The sequence below is a fragment of the Vigna angularis genome, chromosome 4 (genome assembly GCF_016808095.1).
Source record: "Vigna angularis cultivar LongXiaoDou No.4 chromosome 4, ASM1680809v1, whole genome shotgun sequence".
Classification (NCBI taxonomy): Eukaryota; Viridiplantae; Streptophyta; class Magnoliopsida; order Fabales; family Fabaceae; genus Vigna; species Vigna angularis.
The window spans coordinates 39,401,907-39,427,281 of record NC_068973.1 but is presented as its reverse complement, the minus strand read 5'-3'; the positions used below and the strand labels follow the sequence as shown (position 1 = coordinate 39,427,281).

General features: G+C 34.0%; 5 protein-coding genes across 14 annotated transcripts; 2 read left to right on the top strand and 3 right to left on the bottom strand.

Moving 5' to 3' along the window:
* The first annotated feature begins 3,511 nt into the window (after positions 1-3,511).
* Positions 3,512-9,767, top strand: LOC108342988 (protein WEAK CHLOROPLAST MOVEMENT UNDER BLUE LIGHT 1). Of its 7 annotated transcripts, XM_017580960.2 has the most exons (4): positions 3,896-3,914; positions 4,030-4,108; positions 5,272-6,350; positions 7,320-9,767. In XM_017580960.2, exons 3-4 carry the CDS (start codon positions 5,310-5,312, stop codon positions 9,186-9,188), a joined length of 2,910 nt encoding a protein of 969 aa, XP_017436449.2. In that variant the 5' UTR covers positions 3,896-3,914; positions 4,030-4,108; positions 5,272-5,309; the 3' UTR covers positions 9,189-9,767. The 7 variants fall into 7 exon arrangements, with proteins under 7 accessions (XP_017436451.2, XP_017436452.2, XP_017436449.2 ...); XM_017580962.2 differs by lacking the exons at positions 3,896-3,914; positions 4,030-4,108 and adding an exon at positions 3,512-3,590; XM_017580963.2 differs by lacking the exon at positions 4,030-4,108 and having other exon boundaries at positions 3,787-3,914.
* Positions 9,768-10,630: 863 nt separating this feature from the next.
* On the bottom strand, positions 10,631-12,233 carry LOC108343125 (photosystem I chlorophyll a/b-binding protein 5, chloroplastic). The gene is made up of 6 exons (XM_017581204.2): positions 11,958-12,233; positions 11,751-11,883; positions 11,492-11,604; positions 11,292-11,396; positions 11,024-11,112; positions 10,631-10,931 (listed from the first exon to the last, which is right to left on the bottom strand). The coding sequence occupies exons 1-6, from the start codon at positions 12,167-12,169 to the stop codon at positions 10,789-10,791; spliced, it is 795 nt and encodes a 264-aa protein (XP_017436693.1). The 5' UTR covers positions 12,170-12,233; the 3' UTR covers positions 10,631-10,788.
* A 391-nt stretch (positions 12,234-12,624) lies between these two features.
* Positions 12,625-16,004, bottom strand: LOC108343124 (protein CYPRO4). Its single transcript, XM_017581203.2, has 2 exons — positions 14,257-16,004; positions 12,625-13,098 (listed from the first exon to the last, which is right to left on the bottom strand). Exons 1-2 carry the CDS (start codon positions 15,865-15,867, stop codon positions 12,817-12,819), a joined length of 1,893 nt encoding a protein of 630 aa, XP_017436692.1. The 5' UTR covers positions 15,868-16,004; the 3' UTR covers positions 12,625-12,816.
* Positions 16,005-18,763: 2,759 nt separating this feature from the next.
* Positions 18,764-20,906, bottom strand: LOC108341276 (pentatricopeptide repeat-containing protein At2g04860). The gene is made up of 2 exons (XM_052876546.1): positions 20,661-20,906; positions 18,764-20,491 (listed from the first exon to the last, which is right to left on the bottom strand). The coding sequence occupies exons 1-2, from the start codon at positions 20,760-20,762 to the stop codon at positions 18,764-18,766; spliced, it is 1,830 nt and encodes a 609-aa protein (XP_052732506.1). The 5' UTR covers positions 20,763-20,906.
* Positions 20,907-21,252: 346 nt separating this feature from the next.
* Positions 21,253-24,215, top strand: LOC108342019 (thioredoxin-like 4, chloroplastic). Of its 4 annotated transcripts, none has more exons than XM_017579720.2 (4): positions 21,253-21,370; positions 21,718-22,591; positions 23,453-23,506; positions 23,833-24,215. In XM_017579720.2, exons 2-4 carry the CDS (start codon positions 22,136-22,138, stop codon positions 23,959-23,961), a joined length of 639 nt encoding a protein of 212 aa, XP_017435209.1. In that variant the 5' UTR covers positions 21,253-21,370; positions 21,718-22,135; the 3' UTR covers positions 23,962-24,215. The 4 variants fall into 4 exon arrangements, with proteins under 4 accessions (XP_017435209.1, XP_017435207.1, XP_017435206.1 ...); XM_017579718.2 differs by having other exon boundaries at positions 21,256-21,370; positions 21,721-22,591; XM_017579717.2 differs by lacking the exon at positions 21,253-21,370 and adding an exon at positions 21,377-21,631 and having other exon boundaries at positions 21,721-22,591.
* Positions 24,216-25,375: the final 1,160 nt, after the last annotated feature.

Sequence of the window (25,375 nt, the reverse complement as noted above, 5' to 3'; positions counted from 1 at the left end):
CCCAAACCCGCATTTAACATGCAAAATGTAACTTGGGTTGGTTGGTTTTGAACTCCGAATTAGTAAAATAATAAATTAATGAAAAAATAACACATGTATCAAAATGTTATAAAAAAAATTATATCAAAATACTTTTTTTTTTCTTTTTTAAAACGTTATTAAATAGAAACCCGAGTAACAAGACATAAGACATATACATATGCGAAAAATGATAAAATCATGTTAAAAAGTAAGGATACATATCACAAGGAAAAGTACAGATGAAGAAGGTAGAAGGAAAAAAAATATTTGTCCACAATGTGACTATCTACACCAATTTTAAAGAGATTCGTGATTTGGATTTTTTTATTAAGTTTTTTTTTTAATTATTTCTATGCTATGTTTTCAAAATACATTGATTTTAATGTTTTGAAATATATAAAAATCTGTTCTAATATATCAAAATGAATTTATTTTAAATGCATCAGAAAAATCATCAGAGAAATTGGACTAGATTTGTACTAAGTGTCTTATTTTGATCCCTTTAGATAATTTTATTACTCAACAGTCAAGAGAGGTTATATATCAATGGGTTTTATTCCAATCATTTCAAATGGTTTTGCCACTCAATATTAGGAATTGTGATTTGATAAAAATTATCGTGACTCATTTAGTTTTCTTTTCGTTGTGTATGTTAAGAATAAAAATAAAAACAATTACATCTATAATCCAAATTTTCTTAGTTGTTTGGTAATCTACTAAACTTTTTCTATTAAAATCTAATTACACGATGAATGTAAATGTGGACTATCAAACAAATTCTATTCAAGTTATTACTTTTTAAATAATTAAATTAGCATAATAAACAGTGTAATCAATAAATCAACATGTAGATGCAAATAAAAAATTGTAAAACCCTGAGTTATACTTAAAATATAATTATGATAAATGGTTCAAGGATCGTTGATCTAGTTTAAGGTTAACACAATATTGTAGATTGGTCGAGTTGAATGACATACACTAACAGAAGAGTTGTTGTATAATGCTCAGACTAAACGGGTTGTATTGAAGACTAAACAGGTTCATAGTTGGTGCTAAGTAAAGGGCGGTTCTAGATTAATTGTTGCAGTCCTCATTTGTTCTTTAAAGTCTCTTGCTAACTATTCCAAAAGTAAAGAATTATGTGTCAAATTATCCATTCATGACCGAACAATTACACTATAATTAGATTAATAAAAATAATTATTTAATTAATCTTTAATACAAATTAAGATATGATTTTATCGTCACTAAATAATTAAAAGATAAAAGTCCATCACAATTAGTGTATACCTAAACCCTAAACCCATAACCCATGAAAGGTCATCCATGTGAAGCTCAGTCATAGACAAATAGTTTGATACTAGACCTGATACTCGACTTGATGTTTAATTTAAATTAAATGAATATTATAAAAGAAAGAAAGAAAATAAAATTAAAGATTTTTGAATTGAATATAAAAGAAATTGAAAAGTAAAAGATAACTACTGAACAACTTATAATTCATTCAAGTGATGGAATATAATGAATTTTGTTTATATATTATATGTAAAATAACTTTTTAAAAGTAAAATAATTTTTAAAATATAAAATAAAGTTAAAAAAATTAAATTAAAATAAAAAGGTTATTACAAACGTTTAATAGAAAACACTTTCATTTCAAATTAAAAAGTACATTAAAATTAAGTAATTTACAAAATATTAAAATTTAAACTAGTAAATTTGATTTTATTGTTATTTTATATTTTGTTTTTATTTTACTGTAGTAAAAACATAAATAATAAGAATCTATTATATATAAAAAAAATCAACTAAAATAAAATATAATTAATTACATTTTCAACGTAATTAATTATACAAATAAATAAAATATGTATTATAAAATCAACGTGGTAAATACGATTGTTTATAACTTTTTGTTCACCCTGGAAAGAAAAAGCTTAAAAAAGAGAGAAGCATGGCACCTAATTTTCTTTTATTTTTTTTTCGTTTGAAAGAAGAAAAGATTGATTATATATGCACCGACTTCTGTGATGATTCCTCGATTGACGGAAACGGACACTTTGAAAATGTTATGTGTTTATAGATACATCATTTTCGAATATTTAAGATAATATATGTAAGACTTGTGTTATTGAAATATGAAGTATCGTACAAGTTTTGCCTGTATTTAACGGGTCACTTGACTTAACGGGTTAACGGGTCGGATTAGTTTGAATTTTCTACTTGAAAATATTGTTTTAATTTCTCCTTTTTTACTAATTTCCTGTTGATTATTAAGCAACAAAGTAGTTTATATTTTAGTTTCTTTTAAGACGCAGAAAATTGATAATATATATTTAGTCAAGTTGATTTAAAATCGAAAATAATTTATAATAAAAATTATAGAAAAAATTTAATTTCAAAATTATTAAAGCTAAACACAACTTCTCCTTCTGAATATGATAAGAGATTTCGTTATCCAATAACTCGTTTTCACGAAAATGAAATCCCTAATTTGAAAGCATGACATTTATATTTAAAAGACTATGAAAAATTGTAAATAATTCCAAAAGTGATAAAAAAAATTAATTATGCCTTGCTTTTTTTTTTTGTATTTAGTTGAAAAGTCATCACATACTTCTTTAACCCCACCCAACAATGATTCTCTAGCAAAAGCCAAAGTTTACGCACATATTAAACACAACTTTAGTGTCAAACCAACCTTCCACGTGGCACCATTGGGTTGGTAACGCATAAAACCAAAAGAATAAAATAAACCATGGCCCCCAAACTTTAATTTACACCCTAGTCTTTTCATAATTTAATTTTCCATAGTATTTTAATTCCGAATATCAATTTTCAATTCAGTTAAAAACTTAAAATAAATTCATTTAACTAGTTATAAAGTAATGATTTTCTTAATCATAAATTTAGAAATATAATGATACTTTTCCTCGTTTCACACCTTATTGCAGACATAATTATTGGGTGGGTAATTCGTTTTAAATTTTAATAGAGTCAATGATAAGCGATACTAACATATAGTTAAATTAACAAATTATAAATTCAAGATGAGCATGTGCTAATAATAAAATAAGCCTTCACAACGTTATCTTGCAATTTCCGAATGTGGACCCCACTCTACAACATCCAACGGACGAAAACTTGTTGGACTCTTTTGGGCCCAATTAACGAGGTCCACTTATTGGTGGATCGCGTTACATGCAAAGCAATGTGAATCATGGCATTAAACTCGATTACTAAAGAAGGGTAAAGAAAACTCATTAATTAATATTTATTATTGATAATGTGTGCATTACTGTCGGTATCATGAATGTAATGTAACGGATCTCTTCCATTTACACGGTTTGCCATGCTGGAACCTACATCATTTACTATCCGCGGTCACTTTTGTATTAATTACTCAGCTTTTTTCAAATTCTTCTAAAGTTACTTCTTTTATTTGTATGGAAATGGAATTGCATGATCGGATTGACATGAACGGTATGATTTTAGGTCATTTATAGCAGTGGAAAATGCAAAACCAAGAAATAGAATCTGGACCACCGACCAAGAAAAAGGTATGCAAGGTGGGTAAGCTAACCGATCTCATATCTGCACTATATTATGAATTAAATACTATTCTTGAGTTAACTTACCTCAATACCAACTACGGAAGATTAATTAATTGGTAATGCATTGTAGCGGCGTACGTAATTATAGTTTTGATTAGCAGGAAAGATAATAATAGAAGTAATATTCATAAGAAAATAATAAAATGCAATGGAGGGATGAGTTAATTATTTTTTGTTGAAGGAAGAAATTGATATTTGATAGTTGGTAATTGATAATTGATATTGGAGATGAGAGAGAAAGAAAAGGAGGGTACAGATGGATCTAGCCGCTGTGATGAGGTAGGCTCCACTAACTGTGTATCTTTCTTTCTATTTTTCTGTGTTCTAATTTTGGCTGCAAATTTTTTCCACCTTCATTTATTTTTCCCCAACCTAATTTTAATTTCCTCCTCAGATTTTGCTGCTCAATTAGAATCTATCTCTCTTTCCCCGCTTTCAATTTTCTCCTTATTATTATTCGTAATCCTAATCTGGTATGTTCTTTCTTCTTCTTTCAACGACTATTTCACTTCATAATCCCGTTCCTTTGTTTAATTTCTCCCTCGGTTCTGCTCTGTTCTGTTTATCTGCGATCACGTCGTAGCATGCAAGTATTTGTGAGTATTTAGAGCTAGATGTCACGTGTTTTGCAAACGCTTCCACACTTGTGAGAAAATTATGGGGAAGGAAACAGAGCGTGTGAATGCCCTCTGGCTTTAACAATGGTCAGGAATTGACTTTTCAGTGTTTTTCCTTGCTTTTTGTTCTCTCATCAGAATTTTCTTCACCGTGTCTTTTCCCTGCACCCGACGGCCTACTGTCTTTAATGATTCAAGTCTTTGCTTTCAAAAGGTTGGCCACACAAGAGATGGTGCATTGTTCTGGTTTACTTGTATTTCTATTTCTTGGGGAAAATTACGGGGGAAATGTTGACGGCTTATAAATTATAAACAGGAAATATTTATTTTCTGTTTTAACTATTGTTTAGATTACTTTTTCCTTCAATTTTTTTTTTGCCGATATGTCCTGTCTTCTTCTGTGTTTGTCATTGTAAATTTCATAACGATGGGATTTGTAGGAACGTCTATCAAGAGAAAAGACGAGTGAGCTTCCGTGTGTTATATGATTACTTTTTTGTTGATCAAACATCAAGAATTGTAGGTGGTTGATAACTTTAGATTGCTGTTAAGCATGGTTGGAACTTGAATTAAATGAGATCTTTATCTCTGTTAATTGTACGGATTGATTTTAAAATGCCCTGTTTCATCCCTTTCCCTTTGAGTGAATTTGGTTGTGATTTGTGAAATTACAATTATCCATGGAGAAGTCTCAATCTGTCATTCGGAGTTTGAACACCTAAAACCTGGGAAACAGTTTTTTTCTTATTCAGGAATCGGATAATCCTTTGAAATTTTCATTTTAACAACCAACAGAGACGATGATTCGTAAAAGGAAAGTAATTAAATGGTATATGTAGAATTCAATTCTCTATTGGTGACTTGTTCTTGTGAATAGCAATTTCGCTCGAAATTGAAACTTATACAAGGGGATTTTTAATTTCTAATTCGATTGTATTATTTTGGAAAGCTTGTATAGGCTGTAATTCTCTTCTTTTAATTTTATTTTCTACTGACTCATTTTTCTTATTTTTGTTAAGTGGTTAGACACTTTTAGCGCTCCCGATTGATCCTTACAATGGAGGATGTTGAAGACAAGATACCCCCTGTATTCTCTTCAAAAATTACTGAAGAGACACAACTTGCAGAACATGTTGGAGACAAGCTACCGTCTGAATCTTCTCCAAAAATTGCTAAAGAGGCTTCACTGCTGGCAGAACTTGTTGGAAACATGAGACCATATGAATCTTCTCCAAAAAATGCTGAAGAGATACTCCTGGCTGAGCTTGTTGGAGACAAGCTACCATTGGAAACTTCCCCAAACATTGCTGAAGAACCACTGGTAGAACTTGTTGGAGACAACCAACCGTCTGCATCTTCTTCCAAAATTAAAGAGACACCACCTGCTGAGTATGTGATAGAGAACTCTGAATCCTCTTCTAAAGTTGCAGAAGAGGCGACACTGGCAGAACATGTTGTCAACAAGCTACCCTCTGAATCCACCACAAATTTTTTTGAAGAGATGACACTGGTAGAACACCCTGAAGAAAACACCGAAGTGATAAAATTACCCAACAATCAATCTTCCACCGAAGCTCCAACTGTCCCACTTAGTAATGCAAAAGTGGAGTCTGGCATTCATTTACCATTGGATGGGTTCCCTGAACAAATACTTTTTCCAAATTCTAATGATTGTCAAACTGTAATGCAAGAGGGGAGTGTTTCTTTAGTTAATTCAGTTGCAAACCCAGATGCTGCATTTGATGTAACAGAGAAAAGGCAGCAGGTCACTTCAGTTGAAGAATCAAAACCAGGTGCTCTAGAAAATGTTTCTGACGGGCATTCATTGCTGGATAATGTTTCTAATATCACTGCTGACAGTGATGTTAATGATGAGATTAGGCGTTCAGCTTCTTCTTCTGAAACAAAAGATTTGCAAAATGATCACAATGAACTTTTAATGACCATGGGAACGGTTGGCTCACTCCCCCATGGCAAGATGTTTGATGAGAAAAAACACATTATCGATACCAGAGCTCCTATTAAATCTGTCAAGCAAGCTGTTTCCAAGTTTGGAGGAATTGTGGATTGGAAGGCTCACAGAATCCAGACTGTGGAGGTATGTCTTGCATTTTCAAGCATCGGTATTTTATGACAGTTATTTCCAATTTATCTTCTTCGTACTTCTATCTTATAATTTCAAATTCTATTCACTGTTCCGTTTGCTTCTCAAAGCTAAACCTATACAATAATGATGGGATAGGCAAGAGGTAGATGCTGTAGTGGGTATAAAGATGAAAGAAATAGTATCCTTGATTAACAATGGCAGTTGCAACATCCACTGGTGACAGAAGGTTAACCAGGCCTTTTATGTTAATGTTGATAATAGAAGTAAAAAAATATTCTGCGAACATAAATTACATTACAGGGCTAAGCATTGGCGTGGCACACATGTTGCAGAAATTTGGAACTTTTATTTTCTACATATTCCCTCAATGCTTTTTATGGGACATATTTACAAATTTGCCTTTACATAAACTGTATATGTAAAGTTTACTGACTTGGTAGTTTGTTGCAGGCCCTTCTGATGCAATTGTCTCTAATTTATGCCACTAGAATATGAGCTCTTTTATTTGGGATATAAGTGTCTGTGTATGTGTCACCCAATATTTAGGCAGATATATGTATGCTATGATCAGTCTAGTGTGTTGAACAGGCTAATTTTCTTGGTGTTAAAATCTCTGCAGATAATGTTTATGACATGGAAATGCTTTGAAGTGGCATTAGAGTGATAATGAACAAAAACAAAAGTCGGAAGTATTTTTTGAAAACGAAAATACTTATTATACTGAAAACATGATAATAAAGAAAACAAATTATATTTGTGAACTTATGAATTCATTTTGACCTGAGATGAACTAGAAAATGAAAGTATATGTACTTTTATGCCTATATATGTGCTTTCTAATGTCCAATACTGTTTGTTTTCTAAGGAAAAATAGAGATCCTGATGATCATTCTTCCTGCTATGCATATTTGTTTGTCTGCTCGAACTGCTGTTAACTTTAGTTTTTCCCTGGATGTACAGAGACGTGATCTTGTAGAACATGAGCTTGAAAAGGCACAAGAGGAGATCCCAGAGTACAGAAAACAAGCAGAGGATGCTGAACAGGAAAAAGGCCAAATGCTTAAGGAGTTAGACAGTACAAAGAGATTAATAGAAGAATTAAAACTTAACCTAGAGAGAGCAGAAACAGAAGAGCGTCAAGCAAGACAGGACTCAGAACTTGCAAAGCTCAGAGTGGAAGAGATGGAGCAGGGTATTGCAGACGAATCTAGTGTTGCAGCCAAGGCACAACTTGAGGTTGCCAAAGCAAGGTATGCAGCTGCTGTTTCAGATTTAAAAGCCGTGAAAGAGGAGCAGGAAACATTGCGCAAAAATTTTTCTATCTTAGTGAGTGAAAGAGATTTAGCTATTAAGAAAGCTGAAGAGGCCGTTGCTGAATCAAAGGAAGTAGAGAAGTCTGTAGAGGATTTAACTATTGAGTTAATTGCTGCAAAAGAATCATTGGAGACTGCGCACGGTGCACACTTGGAAGCGGAGGAACAAAGAATAGGAACAGTCATGGCACGAGATCAAGATTCCCTTGATTGGGAGAAGGAACTTAAAGAGACAGAAGAAGAGCTCCAGAGACTCAACCAGCAAATTTTGTCTGCAAAGGAACTCAAATCTAAATTGGATACAGCCTCTACTTTGCTGATTGATTTGAAAGCTGAATTATCTTCTTATATGGAATCAAAGTTAAAGCAGGAAGGTGACGAAGAAGGAAACTCAGAAGGAGGCCCAGAAGAATCAGAGAAAAAGACCCACACTGACATACAAACAGCAGTTGCATCAGCCAAAAAGGAACTTGAGGAAGTGAATCTTAACATAGAGAAAGCAACCGCAGAGGTTAGTTGCTTGAAGGTAGCTGCTACATCATTAAAATCAGAACTTGAACAGGAAAAAGCAACTCTTGCCGCCATCAGGCAAAGGGAGGGAATGGCCTCCATTGCGGTTGCATCTCTGGAAGCTGAATTGGAAAAGACCAGATCAGAAATTGCTTTGGTCCAGATGAAGGAGAAAGAAGCTAAAGAGAAAATGGCCGAGCTTCCCAAGAAGTTACAAATTGCGGCTGAAGAGACTAGTCAAGCCAACTTGCTTTCTCAGGCAGCTCGTGAAGAGCTACAAAAAGTAAAGGCAGAAGCAGAGCAAGCCAAGGCTGGAGTAAGTACCTTGGAAAGTAGATTACTTGCAGCTCAGAAGGAGATAGAGGCTGCAAGGGCGTCTGAACATTTGGCAATAGCGGCAATTAAAGCATTGCAAGAGAGTGAATCAACTAGAAGCAAGAATGCAGTGGACCCATCCAAAGGGGTAACACTTTCTTTGGAAGAGTACTACGAGCTTAGCAAACGAGCACATGAGGCAGAAGAGCGGGCCAATATGAGGGTTGCAACTGCTAATTCTGAAATTGATAAAGCTAAGGAGTCTGAATTGAAAGCCTTTGAAAAGTTGGACGAAGTGAATAGGGAGATAGCTGCAGGAAGGGAATCTTTGAAAGTGGCGATGGAAAAGGCTGAGAAGGCTAAGGAAGGTAAATTGGGCGTAGAGCAAGAATTAAGAAAGTGGAGAGCTGAAAGTGAACAACGAAGAAAGGCGGGAGACTCTGGCCAAGGAGCGGTAAACCAGAGTAAAAGTCCTAGGGGTAGTTTTGAGGGGAGTCATGAAGCAAATAATTTTGAGCGCACTGGTGTTGCAGCTAATGCTGCACATCAGTTTCCAAGTCCAAAGACTAATCTAGACATTGATGAAAGTGGATCATCCCCAGAAACAAAACAAGGGAAAAAGAAGAAAAGGTCACTTTTCCCGAGGGTTTTGATGTTCTTTGCTAGGAGAAAAACACATTCAACCAAGTGAGGATAATTCCAAATTGTACTGCAGATAACTTAGCAGTCACTCGTTTTGGATATCTCAAAGTGACTTTAAATATTGGAATCTTCAACTGCATGAACCTGTAAATGTTGGCACTTGTTGTACTGTGTATTTGATTGTATTCTCTCTCAATGAAGGGTTGGTATATGGTCGCCTGCTGAGTGTTTTACGTGGAGATAAAAATAAATTCATCTTTAGTGGGAAAGAGAAAATTAGATGATTCTGTATTGTGTATAGGCTTCTGATATATTGAACCTCAGGCTTTTGTAAAGATTTGTTTGAGATTTTACCAAATGAAAGAAAAAGGTTTCCGAGTCTGAGACTTGATGCTTTTAATGACATGATGTGAGCTTATTGGAAACACCTCATTAGATTGGAACAGGGAAGATACCTGGAATGTTGCAGATCTTCTGATGCATGGAATATACCGTATATAGGCTGAAGTCTCCAATGTTTTCAGACAATTTATCCAGATCACTCGCCAAATTTTGAGTCTTTTTACAGGTTCAGCACCCGCTTTTCTGTATTAGTTATACATCTAACTTATATTGCGATTTTAATTCAGTGAGTTGTCAGTGATAGATTTATCCTTTGTTCTGTTCACATTTTTTTTTCTTATTCATCATTAAATTTTAACACAGAATTTGAATGATGGAAAATAGAGGACATGAAAGTAGAAAGAAGAGATTTTTTATAAATTAATTTTGCTTGGTTTCATTTTTAGGAAGGAAGAGAAATGGAATCATTTTTAATCCTATTCTTGTTTCTATCCAATTTTAGAGGGAATTAAAAACATTTCAAGTGTAATGATTAAACGATCAATATTTATGTTTTGTAATTTAATTTGAAGTTATAAGATCACGAGCATAAAATAGTTTTTAAAATATTTTCTCTTTCTCTGGGAATTAAACAAAAATAACAATTATTCCTTTATATTAAAATTAAACTAAAGAAAAATGTTTAACAGAAACTCCATTCTTCTCTTTCCTCTTCTTTAAACCTAGAGTTCCTAAATTTTAGTAAATTATTTTAATGATCCAATTATATCTCCTTTCATGAACTTCGCAACGTACGAATGTTATCCCTGTGATTATGGAAATACTGCTCAGTATCCCTGTCTTATAAAAGTTAGGACAACTGCTGCTGCTGAACCTGAAACATTCCATAGATCCTTACAATATTTTTAATATAAAGCATATAAAGAAAGGAAATTCGTTGTTCGACTCCCCTGGAAGTATTTCATTTCAAATTCTTAAGAACTACGCATCAAAATAATTCAATTCATACTCTATCCACAATTAAGAAAGCTTCTTAAAGTAAATCGATTTGCTTGCTAAAGTGGAAAACTTCAACGGTTGTTATTTATTAATTTTTGGTTTGAAGGTTAATTTCATCGGATTTTGAGTCATTTATTTCCCCCAAAAGCCTAAACAAACAATGAAGTCGATTGAAAATGAATTAGAATACATTTGCTTCAAGACAACTACATCTAAACTTGATCCTTGGCCTCAACGAGGTCAAGGTGGAAAAATTAAAAGTAATTTCGTTTTATGGATAAGTCCAAGCCATACAGCAGTTGGTAGAACTAAGAACTAGAATTCGCAATGGTCTGAATAATAGTTTTATGCCATGGATTGGAAAGATGCTCCACAAGGTTGTCAATTGGTCCAACGTGAGTCACTGAAGCTTGTACAAAGAAGCCAACCATTGCAACCATTGCAAGTCGTCCTGTAAATAGGAGATTTACAACTATGGTAACGACCTTTTGGGGCTTTAAATTTATTGATAATAAGAATCAAAGAACTAAGAAAGAAATATACCATTTTTAATCTCTTTAAGCTTCGAATCATGAGCGTTTTTAATGTCTTTAGCTAGGCCAAGAGGATTTAGCAGAGGACCCCCTGGGTACCTGTTCGAAACATGCATATACACCTCAATGTCTACTAATTCAAGAACTGTAAAATCACAATGCCCTATGACGGTTATGCCATTGTTGACAATTATTCATGTTCAGTACGATAATTAAAGAACATGAAGAATGGTAAAAAATTTAGAGAATATATATACTGTTAATGGAAATGCCAATACCCTGGCTCTAAGCCTTCCAGTGAAGCTTCCAGTCCAAAGAAGGACCCCTCTTTAGCCTGAGATCCAGGACTAATAAAATCCATGTACCTTTTTGTTTCGGCAAACCTGTGCAAGCAAATGTGAAGTCATATGAATTGGCCTCTTAATTCTCTAAAGAATAATGGAATTATGAGAACCCGAATTCATGACGAAATTTATACCCCATCAAAAGTAGTTGAACAATGAAGAGTGTCTGTGTATTGGCAAGGTCGTATTTTACTGCACCAGCTTCAAACCAAACCGGTATCTTACTAACTCCTGTGACGCGAAGCAGCTGCACAGATTAGCAACTACTACTTCAGGCAAGGACTCTAATGGTTAGTAATAACTAAAGAATCTTGATATATTTTATCAATTTATCATAAAGACGTTTTCTACATTAAACTTTTAGTATAGGTACATGCGCAAGTTGTCACTCACATCTGTCACAAGAATTCCCAATACCCCAAGCATTGCAAAGCGGGAATGAACCAGCTCTGCCTGCACATACCACCTTAAGTTTTCAGGATCCTCTCCAAGCCCAAGTGGGTCAAATCCAAAATCTCCAGCCAGACTGAAAAGCATAACATTATATGAAAAGCTGAATAGAGAAAGTAGCAGTAGAGGAACTAGGAATCATATCCTCACGTTCCATCAAGATAAGGTGGGGGATCAAGTCCTGGGAGCCATGTAGGTCGCTGTTGCGCTGCTACACAAGTTTGTCTATAACGTGGAGTGACAGCAGCAGAATGCCCAAGCCACGAGACTCTTCCTGCTGGTGAAGCTCTATCTATGTTCTTACTATTGAATAAAGAGCGGGTTTGAATAGGAAGGCCTCTTCCTACTGCTACTGCCACCATTGTTTTCTGATTATCTGCTTCTGTGCCCGACCTCAAATTTGTGACTTTCCCAACAACCACATTAATACATATTATTGATTTAAAGGTAAAAAAGTTACAGGGGGCCCACTTATCCACTGAGATAGAAGTTGGATAACAAACGTCTGCTTCTCAGGCCTCATGATAAAATACATTTTCCTTCAATCTAGAGACATCCGTTTTAGATTACCACACTAGAAATCATAAATTACTTCAGCTTATTCCGTAAGAGCAAAGAGAGGTGTGAACCTTTCCCAATTTGTACAATCCAGGTTTGTTTTTATTTATTTTTCATACCTTTTATGTTTTAATTGACATAGTGTATGTAAAGCCAAAACAAGCAAATTAATGGTGGAAGTTCAGCATGTTCGCTCTACCAGCACTTGTTGAGGCGCTGAATAAAAAGGAACTGGTAAATGGGTAAAAGGGAAAAGATATTGAGATAAAAAATTATACAATTGAACATGCTGATACAATTGGACAATCAACACTTTTCCTGTATATCCGAAATGACATCAATATCAGCTACAATTGAAAACATCCTACGTACAACTGAAAAGTCTTTAAATGAAATATATGAAACGATATTAGTTAAGCTAAGAGAGCAACAATTGTTCACTGGCTGTGTATCATCGCTTGCCAGATATGCTGAAAGAGCTAACTTTCATTGGTGTTGCTATGACCAGTGGCGCTTCAGGAGAATCGCTGACTGCAAATCTGTCATGCATAAAACGGCTCTCAACAATGGAATCATCCCTAAGGACTATCTTGTAGCAGTAGCAGCTCTTAAGACCCTGCTGGTTACGATAGCACTCATGAGAACCATCCTTGACTTGCTGGAAGTTCCATATCACACTGAACTTCCCCACAGTGGCTACTATATGCCGCTCCTGCTTCCCATTCTCTGTCACCTAATCAACCAAGAAGCAGAAAGAATAAAAATATATTTCCACGAAATTAAAACATGAAATTTCTCAGCAGATATGGGAACAGCACAGACACAATCTTAAAAGGGAGAAGAAAAACTTTTGCCTGGGAAGAGTGCCTATATAACCAATAAAAAACTCAAGATCATATTATTAAGATAATAATTAAGGATATGCTAAAGTTGGTTGTGCTTATTGATACCATACTCATGCATGAATTGCCAAGGGGAAATCCCCATGCTTTAAACAACAGCAAACATGACATTCCTTTGAAAACCAACAAACAATTAACATGCTAAACATTATGAGTTTGCTAATCTGAACACGGGATATCCTTTAACTAGAAGAAAAAAAACTGACTAAAAACCTCAAAGTGCACGTGATAGGTATTGTGTATTACAGGAAAAGGGGTCAAAGTGTTGACTTCATGTACCAATATACTGCACATGTGGCAGCAGGAGTGTGGGAAGAAAGGGACAGATTTCCTTGTGAGATGGAGGGAAAGAAAAACAAAAAGGAGGTAGAAGAGGACATTATTGCGTGAAGATATAGGTGGGAGAGTCGAGACCTATCAAAGAATCTGAGATACCTATAATTTCTATCTGATCAGTTCAGAGAGAGGAAACGATTAGTGATATCACATGTTATTAAGAGCGTAGTTTTAGTTATAATACGGTACTACTTCTCAGCCTTTTCTGTTCAAGTTCTATCAATGCATGATAATGTTTTTGACAACTAGATACAAGGATAAAGCTTCAGTTAACAAAACAAAATAAGAGCACAGCATCATATTATAAAAAATATGCAACAAAAGGAAAATATTCGTAATGTTATAACTCCTTGTATTGTGATTTACAACTAACACCAATACAGGCTAACTGTTCAATAGCAAACATGCAGCAATGTATAAGGAAAATATATTTATTGCCAAAATACTGTACTGTGCACAAACTTAATAAATTTAGTAAAAAGACACTTTAAAATAAAGGATGCAATTGAGAAGAACAATAGGACAGCAATGATAATAACAACATTTAATTAGATACCATGACAATTCACAAGCAAACGATATTATAATTATCACATTTTTAATTTGCCACACAACAATAAGCGAAGCAAGCAGAGAATTTAATTCAAACTTACCCACGAAAACTGTGCATTCCGGAACTTGTTATTCGCTCCGGCCAAATGGGAATCAAGAGGGGTGAGCTTCAACAACCTGGGAGCAGCAATCTTGTTCCCCATCCTCCCAGAAAAACCAGTCTTCGTCCTTCCATCTTTGTCAGTAAAGAGGGTACAAATAAGAATCAAGTATGTATCAGTAGTACCCACGATCCACTTGCCATCAAAGGTAACATCCACATGAGTGACGGGAGATCCAAGGCCAGGAAACGCAGTCTTCGCCTGCCTCATCGTGTTCACCGAATACAGTCTTATCTTTCCATCCAAAGACCCTACAACAATGGACCCATCACCGGTAGTGGCAAAGCACTGAAAATTAGTCCCCCTCGAAAACTGATGTCCCTGCGCCCAATTCAACACAGGGGCATTCGAATCAGCCAAGTTCTGAACCATCCCATTGCGATCCCTCATATCCCACCTACAAAGTCTGTTATCATCCAACCCCAGAAATGTTGACCCAGACGGATCCAACTGTGCTCCTTTACAATCATTCGTAATATCCCTCATTGTAATCTCTGTACCGTCCTTCCCAAACATCCATTCACTGACCACCTTCCCGGTCTCAATATCAAGCTGATGAATCCCCGTGGAGTGAAGCTTTCCGCCACCCATTGGACTCATCAGAAGCATGTTCGTCTCAGCCTTCATAAGAAGCGTCTTCTTAGGGGTAGAATAGGAAGAAGAATCCCCACCCCCATTTTTATACCCATCACTGAAATTCACGAAAGCACCCTTCCCGTGAATCCCGTGTGCGAAGTTCTTCACAACCTGAATCCCGTTATCACTCACCAAAAAACTGTTATCTAAAGCACCCAATGCAATACTCTGAATGCCGCCGTTTGAAGCTTCTTCGAACTCTTCTTTCAAATCCTGATTTGCCCTAACCGGAGTGGAGCTTTTGGAGAAAGTTTCTTCTGCGTCTTCCCACATAGAATCGTCCGCGGCCTCGGGTTTCGCCCACACCATGAAATCCTTGCCGTAGATCTTGAGCTTATTTGCTTCCGTCGCCTCGACCCCGTGCGTGTTCTCGAAGAGACAGTTCTGGAAGGAATCAATGAAGTCGATTTGGTCTTGCACGGTGAAGAACTTCATCGCCCAGACGCCGCGCGCCACGAAGTCCACACGCCGCTGATCGGGGAAACTCTTCAGGCCCATCTCGGGGTCCACCTTTGCCCGGATTTTGGAACCGACTTTCATAACCCAGAATGGTTGTTCTCTGTTGCTTTCGTCATCGTCCGTATCGTCGTTTTCGTCGTCGGTGTCGGCGTTGGAGTGAGTTTTGACGAAAGAATAGGTGGTGAGTTTGTCGGAGATTACCCACTTGGCTTTGGGGGTGTTGCCGCCGACGTGGAGGTAGAGTTTGACGGCGTTTTTAACAGCGGGGGTGCTGGAGGAGGAATATTTGAGTTTGAGGGCTTTGAGCTTGGCCTCCACGTCATCAAGGGATGAAGTTGACAGCGTTTTTGGTGGCCGTTCGGAGCTTCCTCCATGGGCGTCTTGGTAGGTTTCCTCCTCCTCCTGCTCCGAATCGGATGAATCTAACAGATCTTCGCGGCTGTGTGAGGATCCCATGGAGTTTATTTCGACGATATGAGATCCGAATTGCAACTTGGGGATACGAAGAAGATGGTGATGATGCTAAGAGCAACAAGTTCGAAATTTGAAAAAGGAGCGTTTGGGGTTAGGGTTTTTAAATCGCAACGGAATGAAACGCGTGTAGAGTGGGGCCAACCTAAGCAACCTCTTGATGCAATGTCTTAACCCAATATGCTTAACTCAACTCACTTATTTTAATTTGCTTCATATCTAGTCAAGTTTATAAAATATTTAATTTAATTTTATAATAAACTATGGTTTTATGATGTTTAAAGTAAAATTTCAGTAAAACTTTATCATACTAAAACAATAGCGAGAACTTAAACATGTTTGTTAACCAAATTTTGTAGAAATTTTTTAAATTTAATTATTCAAGTAAGCATATTTAAAATCGTTTCCAATTATTTATAGAAAGATTTTAAAATTTAAATGTTATTTTAAGATATTTATATAAAGATAAAGATATTTTAATAATATTTTAACATTTTTTTTGTGTGTTATTACGTGATTAATCTAAAATAATTTTATAATTAGTAATAATAATTATAAAAACTAATTATAAGATGATACATAAATAATATTAAAATAGATAAAATGATACGTAAATAATATTAAAAATTATAAAAATATAGTTATACTTTATATAGTTTTATTTTGTAAAAGCATGATAACACTTGAATAACGGTTTCAGTGTTTCGCAAGTCTTCTTTAAAATTGTGAAGAATAAAGACATAATAGTTGCTTAAACAAGACACTATGTTTTTTTTTTCTGGTTTATTCTAACAAATAAGAGGTAACTTAATTACATTGCATAATTTGCGTGAAAGTATAAGAAATCGTCATCTTACTTTCTTATATATATATATATATTTGAAAAGGAAAAAAAAAATCGGAACAACCTAATTTTATAAAATAAATTTCTCTAAATACAATGAAATTAATTTATCTTATATATTATTGTAATAAAAAAATTATAGTTAATATTTTAATTAATCTATTGTATAACTGTATATGTTCTACTAAATTTCTTATTCATATTGGATGGTAAAAATATTCATATTTATATATACGGATAAAATTTGCTAAAAATGACATAGGTAATATATGTGGCTAATGAGTATTGTTATTCAATTATCCACTTATTTATGGGACATGTATAATTATTATGGTATACAATGAGTATTGTTATTCAATTACCCGCTTATTTACGAGACATATATAATTATTATGGTATCCAATCTACAATGTGGTAATAATAATTACCAAGGAAATGCATTTTAATATATTCCTTTTAAAATTAAGTAATTAAAATAAAATTATTAATAAAAAAATATTAATCATAAAATAATAATTTAAAATTTAAGTTCAAATATTTTTATTTAAATATATGAAAGTTATTTTGTAAAATAAGGTTGAAAATGTTTATATAATAATTCATTTTATTTATAAAAAGAAGTTTTTGGACAAGAAGAAATTGAATGACGTGGGAAGTAAACTTTCGTGAGTTAGCTTCCTTGCTTGCTAAGGCTTTTCGAGAATCGATAATACCAAAGTTTTTATTTTATTTTATTTTATTTTAATCAACCGTCATTATTAAATTCCATAAAGAAAATCAACTCAAACACACAAAGCCCTTTACCGCTTTCTTTCTTTCTTTCTTTCCTCATTATCCTATTTCATTGGATAATCTTAGTCGTTGATGCTTAGATCATGTATGAGTGACTTGATTTTCAATTATAATTATAATCGGTGACACATGACAATTTTCTTTTAAAATAAAAAATCACAAATTAACACGTAACACAAAAATATTAACATCGTTTTTACCGTACTAACATAAATGATAAACTTACATAACATTTTCAGAAATTAAAATCGAAAACCGTAATTGAAATTAAAAAAAAAACGAAGAGCAAGTTTAGAAAAAGATAAAATAATGATTACTATGTATAAAAAGCATTATATAAAATTGTGGTGATGGGTCCGGTAACATCTCAATACTGAAAATAAATTATTTCTATATAATATTGGTAATATGTCTTTATTAAAGAGTTCTTAATATAGAAGACTTGTACGGTGTTAAATACTGCGATTCTAAAGTTTTTTTTTCAGAGTTTATTGTATAGTACAATATTAGTAGCATAGATAAAATAGGTTAAGAAGAAAATGGATAAATATAAATGTGTATACACATACATAGTCGCCAACTAAATTTGAAGGGAGAAGAAATATCGTTTGTATTTAAAATTAACTTGTGACAAAATATAGTATATTATGAATAAAAAAGCTTTTGAAAGTAATGAAGATTTTGGAAAGTTGAAACTTAAGACAGAAACATAGTTGATTATATGGAATATTATTGAAAAAGAAGAAATAATTATGTTTTCAATTAAGGGGCAGTTGAATGAAAGAATATTATGGATGATATTAGTTTGGTTTGAGGGTACAAAAGAATTACATAATATTATACTCAAACAACTAATTCAATTGAAATGTTGGTCATAAAGAATGTGTCAAATAGGTTAAGGATTTTACAAACCTGTTAACAACAACACTCCAAGGCACGATTATATAATATTTAAATATCCTATTAATACAAATATAATGTATTATTGATGGATTTGCTTTACATATATTTTGTTTTTTTTTTGCGATAATGTTGAAAGACCATTAAAAGTAAAATTAGTTTCCAATATATAGATTTAACATTCACTTTTTAACAAATAAATAATTAGAAAAAGTTTCTATTTTAATAAAAATGTCGGCATACGTAATATAAAACTATTAAATTTATGTATATTATTCTTTAAAGTAATCCTTTTCGTGAAAAATGGTGTGTGGGGAGTCGAAATTCTCTTATACTTTTATTTGGTTATAAATTCTGATGCATTAGAAAATAGAGCTCGGTTGGGCACAAATTGTTATTATTTTCTCTTTGGGGCGACACTTCAATAACACTAACACCTGAACATCCATCTCCTCCATTGTCTCTCATCATATCCCTCACCCTTGCTACGTCGTCCCACCTCCCAACAATGGCATAAAGATTCGACATTAAAACATAAAATCCACCGTTTTTGTAATTCAACAAAAACAAATATTTCGCCAAGGATTCCCCAAGCTTTACTTCATGTTGAATGCAACAAGCACTTAACAATGCTCCCCAGACAGCAGAATCAGGCCGAATTTCCATGTTGTTAATAACCTCCATTGCTTCCTTGAACAACCCTGCCCGACCCAGGAGACCAACTATGCATGCGTAATGCTGCAAAGTTGGCCTCAGACCATACTCTTCTGTCATGCTACGGAAGTATTGAATTCCTTCGTAGACAAGTCCGCCATGGGTACATGCTGCTAAAACTCCCAAGAAGGTGATTTTATCTGGTTCTAGCCCTTGTTCAAGTAGTTTGGAAAAACAACTGAAAGCTTTGTGTTCGTGTCCATATAAACTATAACCCGATATGATGGAGTTCCATGTTGCTAAACACGGACAATTGATGCTATAAAATACCTTTTCAGCATAATCTAATCTTCCACACTTAGAATACATATCTATAAGAGCAGTTCCTGTAAAATCTTCCACTTTCACATTGTTTCTAAGAATATACGCATGCAGTGTCTCTCCAATCCGCAGGTACCCTAACTGGCAACATCCTGATAGTAGACTAGCGATAGTGATGGCATCTGGTTTTTGTCCGCATGAGCTCATTTGGCAGAATAACTCCATAGCTTCACTTGATTTTGCAGCCTGAACGCAACCAGATATCACAGAATTCCAAGTGACCAGTGGTTTTTCACTCCTGTCATAAAACAAAGATAATGCAGCTTCTATCTCATCAAATCTTGAATACATGCTTATTAGCCCATTTGCAACCAAGCAATCATTAGTCAGCCCGTTCTTCAACCCATAACCATGGAAAGCACATCCAATGGAAAAATGAGTCGGATTAGTGATTCCATGTAGGACACCAATTAATGCAACTGCATCTGGTCTAATGCCTAGTAGCAGAGTTTGGGTAAAACACTCCACCGCAGACTCTACATCACCTTTTTCCGAATAGCTAGAGATTATCGCAGTTAACGAAATCAGGTCCTTTGTGGGATAACGCTTGTAAAGCAATTTTGCCATATCTGTGAGCCCTTGCTTTGCATATAGACAAACCAGGGAGGTTACAACAGAAGCGTCACTGGTAAAGCCACATTTGACAATATAACAATGGACAGTTTCGGGAACAGCATTAGCTGACGTAAGGTTCATCATTGTCACTGGACTGGGTTCCAAACCTTCCTTCAGCATCTCTTTAAAGCACAAAACCGCCTTGTCCGAAAAACCATTTTGGCAATAGGCACCGATCATGGTATTCCAAGAGATAACATTTTTCTCACCCATCTCTACAAACAAGAGTAGGGCTGCTTCCAAGTCATCGCATTTAGCATACATAGAGGTAAGGGCATTATTCAACTGAGGATCAAAACCAAAGCCAGCTTTGATCCCAAATCCATGAACGGATCCACCATGAGGAATAAATTCGCGACGACCAAATGAGGGCAACAAACTAGCAATTGTTGTCTGGTTAGGCCTAAAACTCTCTCTAAGCATCTGCACAAAGAATTGAAAAGCATCACGAGGGAGTCCATTTTGTGAATATCCACAAATCAACACGTTCCATGAAACCACATCTTTCGAAGGCATATCTTCGAACAGTTGGTGTGCGTGGTTGGTGAACCCAAGTTTCATGTAAAAGTCAATGAGAGCGGTGTTTACATACAGAAAATTTTGAGTGGCCCGTTTCAACAAGTGGGTTTGAATCTGGTTGGCTTGTAGGGTCGCAGAGGGTGAAGCGCGAGAGAAAGAATGGGAGGAAAGGCATGCTTTGATGAGTAAAGAAAAGGTAACATCGTTGGGGATGGCATTGGCTTGTAACAGTTGTCGGAAGATAAGGATTGGAAAATTTGCATCCTGGAAGAGAGAATGAAACAGAGAAAGATTGGTTTTAGAAGGCAACTTCATTTCATCATCCTTTTACAGTTTCGTTCTGACATTTAACTTAAACTTCTAATAACAAAAGTTAGTCAAACATAACGTTCAACTCTTTACAAATATATTGTAAGTGTTACCAATTTTTAGAAAAAAAAATCTTTTTTTACACTCATTACCTTCTCCTCCTCCTTTAAACTTAAAAAAGAAATTCTTAAAAACATTAAAATTTAAGTAAACACGTTGCCAAACAGTATTGGTAAATAGAAAGATAAAATTATTTTTCATTAACATATTAAAGAAAATTAAAAAAAAATCTTAAATCAGGCAATAGAATTTAAAATATAAAAGAATGGAAAAAAATATATACTAAAAATCAGAAACCACAATGAGTGGATATGGGGAGTGCGTGTCTTCTCCTCATTCGACGTTTGATGTGCAGAGAGAGATATGGCAAAAGCGCGCTTTTGGTTTCGGCAGTTCTACTGTGCCTGTTTTCTGGTAATTCACACTCTCTCTTTCCTTCATCTCTTCTCTTATCCATTGAACAAAATCAAATCTCACCCTTCTTCTCTCATTTTCCCGTGCTCTTTGTTTCTGATTCATTTCCAGTGCTTCATACCATTTGTTTCTTTCCTTTGCCTGAATTTGTGCTTCCTTTATTTCGTTTATTCTGAATTCAACTTCAAAATTAGAATTAGAGTGAATACTTAGTTAACCCCGCTAGCAGGGTAAAAGAAAATGCTTGAATTGCATTCAATGGTAGGTGTTGTTGTTATTCACAATATATTTATATAACATGTTGTTCTCACTTTCAAATAGAATGATCTTCCTTTTGCTGTCAAAAGCAGGGCTGAGTGGATGTGCAATGTCTTGGGGATTTGATTTCTGATTGCTGCTGCTTCAGGACTCTATCTGGCTTCCAGTTTGAAATCCTTATACTATCGTCGCTATGTCTAATCTTTGTGTTTTTATATAAACATCAATGTCTATTGTATCACAACCATTTAGAATCATTTTCCATTTCCCAAATATAGTCCACATTTTAGAGTTTTTTTTTTTTTTTCTGTAACCGCTATACCTTGGGAAAGTCATTTTCCTTATTGCTAATTTTATCCTTTCACTTGATGATGCTTCTATATGGTATTGGAATCAATTGAAACTCAGCAACCTTTTGTATGAGGCATCACTGCTACCGGCCAACTTATTAAAATTTTCTATTCCAAAATCTTGATTACGAGCAGTGTAAGCTTTTGAATACGAAATATGCCGCAGGTTGTCATTCCTGGGCAGATTAGCAAGTCCTTTGCCAGTGTTAGAATAGAGATAGAAAAATCAGTTAAGTGTAGAACTTCCCAGGTAGTTTTCAGCTTAGTTGCTAGAGACAGGCATGGCAAACTATGTCTTGGTCAGACAAAAGTTGAACCTCCAGTGAAAATCAGGCACACATTATTTTCTAGTAGGATAAGAGTTGCTGATGAATATAAAGATGGGTTATCTGATGAAGATGAAGATCTCTGTCCCGTTGAATGTGTAAGAGAATTCACCACTGATGAAGAGTTCAGCAAAATTCTGGAGAAGTCTAAAGGAACTGGATCTTTGGTGGTGGTAGATTTCTTCCGCACCTCTTGTGGAAGCTGCAAGTATATAGAGCAGGGTTTTGCAAAGTTGTGCAAGAAATCTGGCGATCATGAAGCTCCGGTAATCTTTCTAAAGCATAATGTAAGTATCTGTTTCCTCCATATAGCAGACAAATATTTATGTTCCTATATTCTGTACAACAGTTTTATTTAGATTAATTTTTCCATACAGTAAATATTATTACACTATTAATTAATCAAAACTATTTAATATTTGATTTTTAAAGTAATTATTGTAAAAGGCAACAAGTTTATACACACGATAACATGTAATTGGAAGACAGTGTCATTAACCTCTGCACTATCAGCGTATGTTATATTATTTTATTTTCCAGGTCCTATTAAGATTTTATTTTGAGTAAACATTGTATATGTGACCATTTGAATGATCTCTATTAGTGATAATAAATATTAATATTATGTCAAAACTCATTAGTGATAATTTGTAACTAGTTTATAGTGCTATGTAAAGTTCCTTACAGACTAAAAGTGCATAAAAGTTAAAGTCTTTATTTGTGATGTGTGTGTTTCCTGTCTCCCTTTTACAAACCTCTTTACAGTTTGCGGAGAAGAAATTCACGATCAGCTAATATTTACATTCTCGAAAAAAAGATTCATCATGATTTTTAGGAGCGTAAAATAAAAAATAAATAAATAAATAAAAAATATATATATAACAGTTTTATCCTAAATTAAAATTAGTTCCTCTATAATCTAATTATAGAAATTATTTCATATTACATTTTCCAAAATTTGATTTCTAATTTATACATACTAATTCTAATTTACAAAGGAATTGGGTGTTTTTTTTTCTTCCATACAAATTTATCCGACAAGAGCTTTTATCATTGTCACTCAAACTAGAGGCTTTATTTGATTAATTATTAGATTGAACATGTTAAAAGTTCATGTACAAAGACTCTTACTACGCTATTGCTTGCAGGTAATGGACGAGTATGATGAGCAGTCCGAGGTTGCTGATCGACTTAGAATCAGGGTATATCTCATTTATTGATTACTGATTATCAAATGAAACTTAATCTTCATAAACTGACATGCTAAGCATCAACCATGGGTTAATCTAAATGTTTGCTGTCCAACTTCTTTTCAATGTTTAGTGGTTAGTGTCTCCATTTACACCATTTATCTAGTTAACTTTATTTAACTGGTGCACAATGTCATCTTAGTTTTGGTCCTCACCTCACTTTTATGGTTAATTCAATCTTCTTCCAATCGGCAATAGATATGTTGTGCATGATTTGTGCTACTGTGCATTCATGCTCTATAATACGATGAGTTTGAAAAGGAAACGAAATGATGCAGGCCGTGCCTCTTTTCCACTTCTACAAAGATGGCGTGCTGTTGGAAGCATTTCCAACCAGGGACAAAGAAAGGATTGTTGCAGCCATTCTCAAGTACTCATCTCTTGAAGCTGAAGATATCTTAGGTTAACTTCGAATGGGATGGGGTCATTGTCCCTGGGACGGTTGTGCACTGCAGGGAAATTAATATTTTTTTGTAAGTGACAATGTTCATTAAACAGCATGCTGCATACTTACCAAAACACTTCAGTCCTTTCCTATCTGCTCGAATTCACTTTGTTAGGACAGGATATTGCTTCCTAAGATCTAGTGAAGAGTTTATTGTCCACTATGATATACACCCTTTACTTTCGTAGAGGTTATATATAAATAAAGTTTTACTTATCTAGCTTTCATTATATTATTTATTTATTTTGTTTTTTATTGATAAAAAGTTAATTAAATTTATCAATTTTAAAAATGATAATTTTATACTTCTAATAATTAAATTCTAAAACTGCATTACAATATTGAAGTACAATATTAGTTTTATAAATTAACATACATTGGTTATAAGTTGTAACTATATACTTATTAATAATAATTGATAATTGAGTGGAAAAAAATTACGTGGTTACGCTTTTGAAGATTAGAAAATTCAATAAATATTTTATTAATATGAAAATTAAATCAAATAAATAAATAATAGAAAAAAGGTAATTGAGACATTCCTATGCAAATTTTTTATTGTAGCGATTCACGTGACATTTCTTATATAAGATTTCTGCCGTATATAAATAGTAGTTTTTAAGAATTGAGATCATTATTACATGGATAAAAAAAGAACTATGATAATTACGTTTTTTTTTTAATTATTAAAGATTTATCATTGGGGAGAAAAAAATAATAAGTTATTGACACAGCATTGTAGATTCTATTAAACACGAGTTAAACAACTTTTCTATAATGATTACAGATGTTCTAGAATGTTATCCGTCATTCACAAGTTAATTGAAAGTAAATATCTAATGGACAAAAATACATCTAATTGATATTACTCAGTATAGTCTTTAAAATTACAAACTTTATTGCATTACTTTTTTAATGAAAAGTCAATATTTTATTTCAATAATCACATTATAATTAGCAAAATGAAGACTATGGTTGTTAAATTTAAATATTAGTTTTGATGGGCAACACTGGGAATGGCAAAAAAGTCCGCATCCGCAGATAAAACCTGTCATGGATAGAGTATAATAACCGCTTCTAAACGGGTCGGATGGAGTATTATACTTGATAAGTATGAAAATTACATGTTTTCAGACTTATTAATTAACTCAAAATTTGTATTTATTCATGAAATAATGTGTTTTTCTCATTGAAAAGTTGTAATTAGAAGTAGGAAAGTGTGTAGTAAATTTTACAATAATTTTTACATCAAAGTGGAGTGTTATCAGATGTTTCTCGCTAAACCAGCGTTAAATCGCTCAGCTAAATCGAGTTTTATTCGCTCAGCGCATCGTGCTGAATGAATAAAGGACAATTAAAGATATGTTATAGTTGAA